Source organism: Vulpes lagopus, chromosome 4, assembly GCF_018345385.1.
Source record: "Vulpes lagopus strain Blue_001 chromosome 4, ASM1834538v1, whole genome shotgun sequence".
Taxonomy (NCBI): Eukaryota; Metazoa; Chordata; class Mammalia; order Carnivora; family Canidae; genus Vulpes; species Vulpes lagopus.
Genome location: NC_054827.1, coordinates 87,417,817 through 87,429,840, shown reverse-complemented (window position 1 = coordinate 87,429,840; position 12,024 = coordinate 87,417,817). Strand labels below are relative to the sequence as shown.

General features: G+C 36.0%; 1 protein-coding gene across 1 annotated transcript in view; it reads right to left on the bottom strand.

The window, feature by feature from the left end:
• HOMER1 (homer scaffold protein 1) overlaps positions 1-12,024 on the bottom strand; it is a 126,356-nt gene that overhangs the window by 63,378 nt on the left and 50,954 nt on the right. Inside the window, exons 3-4 of the mRNA XM_041751782.1 lie at positions 10,293-10,424; positions 7,393-7,485 (exon numbers count right to left, since the gene is read on the bottom strand). Coding sequence (XP_041607716.1) covers positions 7,393-7,485; positions 10,293-10,424 — 225 coding nt within the window. The remainder of the gene's footprint in view (positions 1-7,392; positions 7,486-10,292; positions 10,425-12,024) is intronic.

Here is a 12,024-nt window from a genome sequence, read left to right as displayed (position 1 = left end):
TAACCTGAACCAAAGGCAGATGCTCAACCACTGAGCCACCCAGAAATCCCATCCAATTTTTTTGATTAACTCATCAACTACTAGTTTTAATTCTAACAGGTAAGAGGCACTGTACACCCTCCTATCCTCTCAACCTAACCCACACTCTTCTCACTTGCTCTTCAACCTGGTATCTATCGGCCCTCTGCCATTATTTGACTTTGTCAGATGCAATCTAGCTTTATTCCCCTCCATGGTCAGCCTATACCAGAAAGCCAATCACCTTCATTATATTCTCACTAGCATTTAGAGGCTTCCTTCCACAACAACTATCTTGCCAATTTACAATTTCTATCAACTAAACCATCATTCCTCATTCTTGTGTGCCCAAGCTAACCAAGTACAATGAGAGAAAATGCTATTAAATAGGTTTGTTAGTGTCATGAAAATAATTCTGAGCCCTGACTTCAATTATGCTCTTTAAGTGCTGAGTAATCTTTAATTTTACTTATACTCCCACTTGACTCTTCTTTTTTTACCTTACCTAACAGCTGTTCCAAACCTGTGTTCAGCCTTCTCTCTCAGTGAATGACCTAACTCCTCCTTCCAGCGAAAATAACCTGGCATGGACTTCCTCAGTCTTCCTCCTATCTGTATCTGAATCTATTTTTATCCTTCCCTCCTGTCTCAGATGAAGAAGTAGCTCATTTGTTTCCATCCTCCTCCCTCACAATATTACCCTCTGCTGCACAATGCTCCATCAATGATCCCCTTCCTTCTATTTTTCTGTCTCCTTTACTCATCCCTTACATTTAAAAACATATGCAAATCACTCCCATACATACATTCTACAAAAAAAAAAAAATCCTCAGCGTCACATCTTCCTGAGATTATGTTAAACTCTTATTCTCCTCCTACAAAAGAAAATAATATTTGTGACCCTATTCCCACTACCAAACACTTCTGCCATAAGAATAGCCCAAAGTCACTAACTCTACTTCCTTTCATTCTAGAAACTACTTCACATTGGGGGCGTGGTGGCTCAGTTGGTTATGTGTCTGCCTTCAGCTCAGGTCAAGATTCCAGGGTCCTGCTCAGCGGCGATCCTGCTTCTTCTCCCTGTCCTGCTCCTGCTCTTCCTACTTGTGTGTGTGTGTGTCCATGTACGTGTGCTTTCTCTCTCAAATAAATCTTAAAAAAAAAAAAAGTAACTACTTCACATGGCCCTTCTATACCAACAGTCCACCTGTAAATTACCAGTGAACTCTGGTTTGTTAGGCTTAAAGTCCTCTTTTATTGTTATTATTTTTTTTTATTAATTCATGAGCAAAGAGATAGAGATGGAGGCAGGGACAGACAGAGAAGCAGGCTCCCTGCAGAGTAGGACCCTGGATCAGGACTTGAGCCAAAGGCAGACGCTTAACAGGCTGAGCCACCCAGACACCCAGATTTAAAGTCCTCTTAAGTCTCATCCTACTGGAAGCCCCTTCTGACACTGCCAAATCATTGCCTCCAACTTAAAATGCTCTTCTCTTGACTTCTGTGCTAACATCTTCTGCTGCTCATTTCCTATCACTTTTCAGTGTCTTTCCCTATATGTCCCTCAAATTTAAGTGACAATCTTCAAGTGACAATTTCTGATCCTATCTTCCCTTCTATTTTCTTTCTGGATGATATTATTCTCTCCTACAGCTTTAAGTACTACTCATTTGTTGATGACTCCTGAGACTTAGCTCCAATTCAAAATTTCTAACTATCCACAGGCCGTATCTCCCTAATGCCGTATTCAGTACCTGAAATGGAAATCCTCTTCTGAAGTTCATGCTACAAATCAACAACAGAAGTCTCAAAAACATCTAGCTCCTCCTTTACTAGCATCCCTCACCAATCCTCTAGCTCCTGTATTTCCTCCAAGCTCAATTTCACCATCAATAATGTCTATCCCCCTCATCTCTCTATTCTCACTGCCAATACCTAGTAGGCAAACCCAATAAAGGAATGAGTAAATACACCACTAAGACAAGTAACAGGATCAGAGACTCTAAAGTCCACTGTCCTTCCTTTGAACAGCAAACAATAATATCCAGAGAAGTCTAGTGAACCTTTCCTGAGATTGTAAAAACTGTATGAGGTATCTGGTTCAGTAAAACCACATTTGTTATGTGATACTACGAAAGTATCATATTAATTTATAGGCATTCAACTAATTCTAATGGTATATTTGTGGGTTAGATATATAACTAATATAGTTCAAGGTACTAACACTTGGCTAATATAGACCACCTTTCAAAAAAAATCCATTTTTAACAAGTGACACTCTTATTAGAGAAAATCTAAAACATTTGAGACTTATTACATTTGGAATGCCCAAAGAGATCATATACCTCAAACCTCTGACCCTATAGATTTAAGAACTACTACCCAGGCAAGTCAACTCATTTGTAGAAGATCAAACAGCTAGTCAAAGAGATACTAATAATCAGTTAAAATAAACCAGTACATAATTTGAGTAAATATAATTTGTTTTTAATTTGAACATTAAAAAAATTTGGTATTTATAACAAACCTTAAAGAAACTTGTTCTTCAAATACAGACACACACACATATATATTCTACTTTTTCTATAAAGTGAATTTTTAAAAATCTTGAGAAAGGGATGCCTGAGTGGCTCAGTGGTTGAGTGTCTGCCTTCAGCTGAGGGCGTGATCCCAGGGTCAATCCCACATCAGGCTCCTTGCAGGGAGCCTGCTTCTCCCTCCATGTCTCTACCTCTCTCTGTGTCTCTCATGAATAAATAAAAATCTTTAAAAAATAAATTTAAAAAATAAAATCTTGAGATAAAAGCTAGTCTAAATATAGATCAAGAAAGCTACAATATATCCCAATGCTTTACAACCTGACAATTTATATGGGGGAAAAAAAAACCCTGCAACTTGTATTTGACTAAAACAATTAAAGGAGTAAATACTTCACTCAATTTAAAAGTCTTAGTCAGGGATGCCTGGATGGCTCAGCTGTTGAGCCTCTGCCTTCCACTCAGGGCGTGATCCTGGAGTCCTGGGATTGAGTCCCACATCATGACCCTGCAGGGAGCCTGCTTCTTTCTCTGCCTATGCCTCTGTCTCTCATGAATAAATGAAATCTTTAAAAAAATTAAAGTCTTAGTCAAATGACAGCTCACACATATTTTTCTTCTAAACTCTATATATTTTAAACTAAAACAGAAATATTAATGACATTTATAAGGGACTGCCACAAAAGAGGAATAGGAAGAAATAGAAATGAAAATAAATATATATTTTTTTAACTATTACTCTGGGTTCTGTACATTAAAAAAAAAATCATAGAGCCCTTTTTTCTTCAATGTGTATTCTGAGGAAAGCACTTAACAAGCCAATTCAAATACAGTATTCTTTTACTGTGCACTGCATAAGAAATTTCAAATTAAAAAAAAAAGATATTATTTATTCATTTATGAGAGACAGAGAGAGAGGCAGAGACACAGGAAGAGGGAGAAGCAGGCTTCCCATGGGAAGCCTGTGCCAGATTTTATCCTGGGACTATAGGACCACGTTCTCAGCTGAAGGCAAATGCTCAACCCCTGAGCTACGCAGGCATCCCAGAAATTTCAGATTTAAAGCCAGTCATCACTTTTGATTCTATGTCAAACTGACTAAAAGATTCCCATGGGGATCCCTGGGTAGCTCAGTGGTTTGGTGCCTGCCTTTGGCCCAGGGCGTGATCCTGGAGACCCGGGATCAAGTCCCACATCGGGCTCCCTCCGTGGAGCCTGCTTCCCCTCTGCCTGTGTCTCTGCCCCCCCACCTCTCTCTCCCTCTCTGTGTGTACTCATGAATGAATAAATAAAATCTTTAAAAAAATAAAAATAAAAATAAAAGATTCCCATGGAAACAGAACATAAAATCCAATAGAGAAAAAGTTCTAAATTAATGTCTAATATTTAAAGAAGGACATGAAACAAAAGAACAATACATGATTCAACTTATTCCTAGAGATGTTATCTCCATCAAGACAACAGACTATCTGATATGACCACACATTTTATCAAGAGTAAAAACTTAGATCAAGAGCTTAAGAATGGGGAAGTGGCTAACTAGGCTTTAAATGCCAGACTCTCTTCATCACATGCCTTTAGAGATATCGAACAGTTTTTCTACAGCACTACTTCTCAAAGTGTTACCCCTAGATCAACAGCATCATCCATCTCCCGGAACCCTGCAAAGTTTTAGACCCCATTTCAGCCCTACTAAATCAGAAATGCCAGGAACAGAACTCAATATTTTGTGTTTTAACAAGTTTTCCAGAGTACTGATGCAGTTTTATTCAATTAAGGCACCTGTATCTTTCTAAGGAACACTTATGTGCCAGATACTATGTCAAGGCTTTATATCATCACCTTCACCATTACAACACCAATAACAGCTGTTAACATTTACAAATTTACTCTATGCTAAGCACTTTGTCATCCTCATTTAATTCTCACATTAAGTTTTTAATTTTACTTCTAGTGTAGTTAACATACAGTGTTATATCAGTTTCAGGAGATACTTTTTTTTTTTTTTTATGATAGTTACACACACAGAGAGAGAGAGAGAGAGGCAGAGACATAGGCAGAGGGAAAAGCAGGCTCCATGCACCGGGAGCCCGATGTGGGATTCGATCCTGGGTCTCCAGGATCGCGCCCTGGACCAAAGGCAGGCGCTAAACCGCTGCGCCACCCAGGGATCCCTCAGGAGATACTGTTCTTATTCTCATTTTATAAATTAAAAAAAACAGTAACTTGCCAAAAAAAAAAAAACAACCCTAAAAACAAAAAAACTAGTAAGGGTTTAGAGCCCAGATTCAAAGCCAGGCTCTAAAGTCTATACTAATGCCATTATCATATGACATCACCATTATCATTCTTATTCCCTCCAACAATCCTAGAACTTAAGCAATTTGAATCCCATGCTACAGATGTATAAACAGAATTGGGTTAAGTCATTGCCTGAGATCATATAGCGGCAAAAGATAATATATATCTAAGTTTGTCTGATTTGAAAACCCATACTCTTAACCAATCTGTTATCTCTCCTAAATAAAGATAAAATCTATAAAATCTATGACTGACTAAATGCCTACTACTATCAATTATTCTATTTAACCTCTTGATCCCCTTGCTGAATTCCTGAGTAATATTCTATACTTCAGGCAGAGGGTTAATTTAGCAGATTGGGTTAAACCAGGGAGAATCAAGTTCTGCTCTCTAGCTGAGTAGACTCAGAATGGCCAGCAGTCATACATTTCAAACAGATATATTAATGATATCTATAAGGGACTGCCACGAGAGGGGAGGAGGAAACAGAAATGAAAATAATTTTTTTTTAAGTATTACTCTGGCTTTTGTACATTAAATTAGCACTCAGACTTCAAATGTTTTGAAAAGATAACTTAGGGTCTGTATACTTTGGCTCTCAAATACTGATGAACTTAGAATATCTTTTATTTATGTTTCACAGTATTTTCCATATATAAACATCTTGGATATATTCCTTTTATTCCTTTGATGAAAGTCAAGGCTTAAAGACATCCCATCCACCGAAGAGGAGCAGGTATCTCACCAGCAACTTGTTCATGGTCAATTAAACAAAAACAAGTTACAGTCAGAGAAACAGGAACTAAGTACAATGGACAAGTGTAATCCATTATAATTTTATTGGAGTCCTTTGCATATTCTCTACTGCATGTGCTACAATGTCCTCTTACAATGCTAGAATCAATCACCTGAAGAGCTGGAGCTCTCAACACACACTGGTACTAAATTTTAAATAGGTTTGTACAAAAAGCATCACTACGCTACCATAGCACTTAAGGAAGACAGAGTCAAGGTAAGTTTCAAAATGATCATTCATGTTATTCCAGACCACTGCAAATGTGGAGGAGGTGTAATGGAGCCTTGGCTTCAATCCAGAGTGCACCTTTGGTCTATGAGGCAACACACGCTTTAAGCATACTTAACAGAGCTCTCCTTTCCTATTAAAAACAAACAAACAAACAAAAACCCCACCCAAACATTTTATACCAGCAGGGTTTACCAAATAGAGTTGGGTGTCTGGGGTGAGGAAGAAAGTAAAGAGCAAACAATGTTCAAAAATGGCTAGTCACTAAATTCCCAGGCAATTTCTATTCACTTCCTCGAGAAAGTTTTAGGTAAATCTGCTCTTATGTTGACATTATTCCAGGGAAACATTTGTAACATCTGATTCTTCCTTTTCACATAAGCCTTGAGTACACTTCAAATGCTATAAAGAACTCAGCACAAAGCTGAGCCCTACCCTTAAGATTGAAATAAACATTATTTTTAGAAAAGCTAAATCACACAATGTACATTAAACCCTTTGTAAAAGTACTGAAATATAAGTATTTAATGAACTTTACTTGGAGATCTAAATTAATTTCCAACTAAAGAAAGATTATGATGGTCAAGTCACAGGTTAAACTGTTAAAGGAAAAAGCAATACCTGTATAAATCCTATAGTCTTTGGGTCTCAGCACTAAGTGTAAAGAAAGATGTCCGTCGCAACTGTCAGATTTAAGTACACTTAAAATCAAGTAAAAGACTGTATTATTTTTTAAATTTTCTATAAATTTGACACTTTGATGTCTCCAAAAAACCCTTTCTGGCTAGCCAATTCTTAGAGCAAGGTGGGTGAGGTGGGGGTATGCCTTTGATGTGCAAACTAACCAATTCAGAGCTGTACCTCCTTCATCTGGCCCACACACCCCAGGATGCAATTCTTCTGCCTTAATTATCCCAGGACTAGATACCAGGCAATAAGGGACTAACCCCTTAAGTTTAGAGCCTACAGAAATTATTCAGTGAGCCAAATCCTAAATTGTCTAACCTGATCTGCAATTCCCAAGGAAACTTCAATATAGCTCTAGCCTCTGCTTTTCCCATGCTCTTGCTTTCTGCCTCTTGACTACCCTGAGGCTTCTCTATGTGCCCCTCAGATGTGTCCTATTTCTAGGACTTGTGAGTATAAGAACTTTTATATCCCTGAGTTTCTCCTGTGTCACCTCTTGTGACTGGCCATTACAGAACACAAAATAGGCCAATCTATGTTCTTACATATGATTGCTTTTAAGTTGTGTGCACATGAAAGAATCTAAGTTGTAATTACTAAACTGATTTTTCCCTCCAGATTCTTGCAGACATTGGCATAGAGGGGAAAAAAAAAAAAAAAAAAAAACTTTCTCCACTAGTACAAATTAATTGAAGGGTGCATTTCTATGTCTACCTTGGAAATTACCTTAATTTTGCCATTATTTTCCCAAATTTAACTCTGACATAAAGGACACCATCTGAAATGAACAAGGCTCAAGAATAAGAATAGAAATGAAATACCCACCTGTGAAGGTGTACTGGTAAGTTCCATCTTTTCCTGTGATTTCTCCTTTGCTAGTCGAGCAGCTTCTTTAAATTCCTGAAACTTTTCTGCGAACTGAATGTATAAAGACTATATACATTAACCAAATAAAATAAAAATAGGTCTCAATGCCCACTTTTACCTTGGTTTTCTTTCATTGTCTGAATAACTGACTCTTACACAACCTAGCCCTCAAATCAATTACAGGTGTAATATAAAAATGAAGGTTAAAGAAACATAATACCCAACACTTGTTTGTAGACTATCACCTACTCTGACCCACTGCATTGAATTTGGTGTCAGCAAGTTTATCTATGTCCCTTCTTGGTTGTTCAGATATAATTTTCTAAGACCAAGGTGCAGAGTACAGGATGTGAGTGGAATCAGTAAAGATTAGCATACTTTATCATGAAGAAAACAGAATCTTTTAAGTATTTACTCATAAACATCTCAGTATTTAGAGCTTACTTTTAACTTTTACTAGAATATAAACTCTCGGATTATGTAAGGTTTTTTATTTTCAACAATATAAATAATAACATTTACTATTACCACTAAATGACATTACTAGAACTTCATTTCCAAAGATTCCTAAAGAGCTAATGTATAGCAGAGAGGAATAACATAATTTCACAAAGGTCTTTAAGACCGGTAAAAACAACAACAAAACTACAGTACATGAAATGCTAATTCTTATGAACCCATAGTAATCTAGAAGTGTTAGGGCCACAAAGAGTATCTATTATTGTTTTGGAAGTGGCAACTAGTCTACCACTAGTCTCAGAGGGAGTAAGTTAAGGCTACAGAATAACCAAATTAAGAAATCAAAAACCTAGATGCAACTTATAACATCTTCTAGAGTTGGTAATAAAAATATGAAATTCTATTTCCCTCTCCAAACCCCCGTAAGTAAACCTGATTTCATTTCTCTCTTGGGATACTTTAGAAGGAGAGGTCATGATACTCTGACCTGCATTGGGGACTTAGATGAAGGTCAAAATTAAAATTGTCATTACAACTTTCCTTCTTACTTTAAACTTGCCACTACCACGTGTAACTTGTAGATCAGGAATTGAATCTTTATTAGTATGCTGTTCTTTTTTTTATATTGAGGACATAGTCTGTCCAATTAATCTGAACACAAAGTTAAAAAGGTCTTACACGGGGTCAATGAAATAAAAATAAAACCATGATTAATTTCTCTATGTATTTTGAAGTAGAACAATTTTTCTTACACTCAGGTAGCATTTCAAAGTAATTAATGTTTAAGACCCTTTTAAATTTCATAAAGGCTCACACTATTGCTAATTTTTATAGGCTTTGGTTTCCATGGTAACAAAATACAACACAGTAATTAACAATTCAAGCATAGTCTCAATTTTCCTCATACATCAACCTTAGGAGACCAAACGTTTCTCTCAAGGTTGCTACTCATCCTTATTTTGATAGACCCTTGTCTAGTTCAAATTACTTAAGACTCAAAAATCATTGCATGCAAGTTTGAGAAATTAATCCACAATTTAGTTCCTGTGTTGTCAAGAAATTTAGGAAGTAATATAATTCTAGTTTTAGCTTTTTTTTTGTTATAGACTTTAACAGGTAATTCCAAAAAGCTGCCATTTGAGTAATGGCAAAAGTATTAGAACAAACATGTAATTTCCTAAGGGGATTATTTATGGAGTGCTAATGCTCAACTGGATGCCTGTGTCCCTGTTATATCGAAATACTTTGAATCTAATTCTTACCTTTACCACAGCTCAAGAAATGTATTTAGAGAATACAACAGGTATAAGAGAAACCAAATAAGATAACGCTTGTTCATTTTCATCATCCTATTGGGGATAGATTTATAATCAAGAAGGCAAAAATTGAAATATCCTTAAAACTGGTCTCTAAACTATAATTTATATAAAAAAGATAACAATGATTTCTATAATAAACAGCATACTGTTTAATGTAAACACGAACAGTGTGTATCTTCAAGAGCCTGACTGCCCAACCTTGAACCAACTGCAACTCCCAAAAGGAATCAGATCCTGTGAATACCAAATTATATGTAAAATGTTTCAAATGTTGTGCTATCCTTTTATGGAAGGCTTCAAAGAGAGAAGTTTAAAGCATAAATCTTTGGGTCTGGTGAGCATAAAATCCGAAGAGCAAAAGTGAGTAATCCTCCTCTCTTTGATCATCATCCAATCCTGAGACAGTTTCTTTTTCCTTACATACTCTTTCTGTGTGACACCCACAAGATTTCAAGACACTAGTGGTATGAACACTGCATGCTGTTGCTTATAAACAGGACAACTGTTTTATTTTCAATGGTTAGCCTAGTGATGTTCTGTTATTTTACTGGCCATTCTGGCCACAGTAACTCACTTGGTCAGTTTCTTCCAAGAACTCTTCATGTGTTTATTATATTTCACCCTGTACTCCATCAGAGAGTCTGAAGTAATTATCAGCCGAATAAAACACCATTTTTCTTAAACAAAGTAATCTGTATGTGCCTACTATCATGTCAAAAACCTCAAATCTTTATCATTAGCAGCTTGTTTTCACAATTCAGAAGAGTTTGTGTTGACTTCCTTGCAGACTGTCTCTACTAAGGGTGCTAATCCCTGAGCAAAGTCCATTCTGAAGTGATAATCCCTAACTTCTATGTTAACTGTCACACAGACAGTTAAACACACAAATAGTTCTCTATCAATGGTGACTGTTTTTAATGTGTGCAATTTTCCAACTGACAGTGGAATCTAATGATCCCTCTCACTTCTTGCTTTGAGAATATTAAAAAATTTCTCCCATATTTTATACTCTCCACTTGTTATTATCTATTTAAGACATCTGACTTGAAGATTTCCACTTAATCTTATGAGTTAACTTACTTTAGAAAGATGGTGCTCAGAGGAGAATCCCAGTCCATAAACAGTGTTTGCCCGGCTATCGGCCCACTGGCCAAACTTCTGAGATGTTTTAGTAAATGTCATGTTTGGGGTGATGGTGCTATTAATTATTGCCTGAAAAATAAAATAAAAGTATGAGTAACTAGCCAAAAATTTAGCAAACAGGCATTTAAACACAGGACAGTTAGTTCCATAAAAACTCAGGATTTCTAACCAGTCACAATATTAAATATATGAAGATATAGAAATAATTTTTAACAATATAAGTGGCAGTGTAGAAATATGGTAACTAACAGAACTATAAATACAGGATACTCTACCAAAAATTTTAACACTTTACAATCACAATTAATTTTCTAATTATGTAAAAAATCTTGGAGAGCTTTTTAGTGCAGTTTCTTTCCTTTGAACATAAGGATCAGTATCTATTAATTTTGAGTAATACTCCCCGGAAGCAAGTAGGCTTTAATAGCTGCTTCTTTAAAAGTAAGGCCCTATCCTCCAAATATTCTTTCAAAAATGAATACATCAAAAGAACAAATTTTCTATTTGTACACTAATTTTCTAAAATCCATGATCAAGAGTTTTCTTAAAGCTGACTTACTCAAAATATATCATGATACAGAAAAGATGTACACTTAGTACTTTTTCCTTTACTCAAGGGAAAAACAAACCCCTAAATACATAATTTACTTCTTTTCTCATAAAGTGGTATAAATTCATGATACAGAGAATCATTATCATTTCTGTTTATCACATAGTTTCTTAGAAAACTAGTATTTTAGTGTGTTAGCTAAATATTAATTTTGGGAAGTGCCTGGGTGGCTCAACTGGTTAAGTGGCTGACTCTTGGTTTCAGCTCAGGTCACGATCTCAAGGGTCCTGGGATGGAGCATGGTGTGGGTCTCTGTGCTCAGTGCAGAGTCTGCTTGAGAGTCTCCCCCTCCCTCTGCCATTCCCCCTACTCATTTGCACTCTCTCTCTCTCTCTCTCTCTCACAAAAAAGTAGTAATAATAATAAATTTTGGTGGTCACTATAATAAATTCCAACTATTATTTTTAACATAACTTAAGTACATTCCCTCTGACAGTACTAGAAAAGTATAGAATCGGTTTTAGTTTTAATGCCCTCCAAAACTGAGATTACAAAGTGATTCCAGTAATAATAAACATAAACACCTTACCAAATTGATAAGCAGTCATTTGGTGAACTACTAAATGTGGAATGAAAATCACGCATTTTCAGAACAAAGCTTAATCTATTGATCATGTGAATAGTATAAATATAAATATTTACAAGCTTTGCACAGATTGATGATGTTACAATAATAAATGTAGGACACTTGTCCTACTAAAGAGGAGAGCAAAAGAAAGAGTGGTCCTTTGCTTTCTATCACAAATAACAGATGAGTTAGCTGTTGTTCTAGGAGAGCCCTTATCCTTGATTATGCATTTTTAACTGACAAAATTTATATACTCACACTCCTTTCCCTTCAGTTCAAAAGCTGCTTTTCCTAGCATGTCATTTTAGATTCTGTAAAATGTAGCTAAAAGTGCTAACTTGCAGGTTGTCATAAAATGAAAAACTGAATAGAAACGAATATATTAACAAATGGTAAGGAATGGAGTAACAAAAGGTAAGGAATTTGGTTATGGAATCATTTGGTTATTAGCTTTTGATTAGCTTTTTAAACTAGGTACCTATTAAATGCCA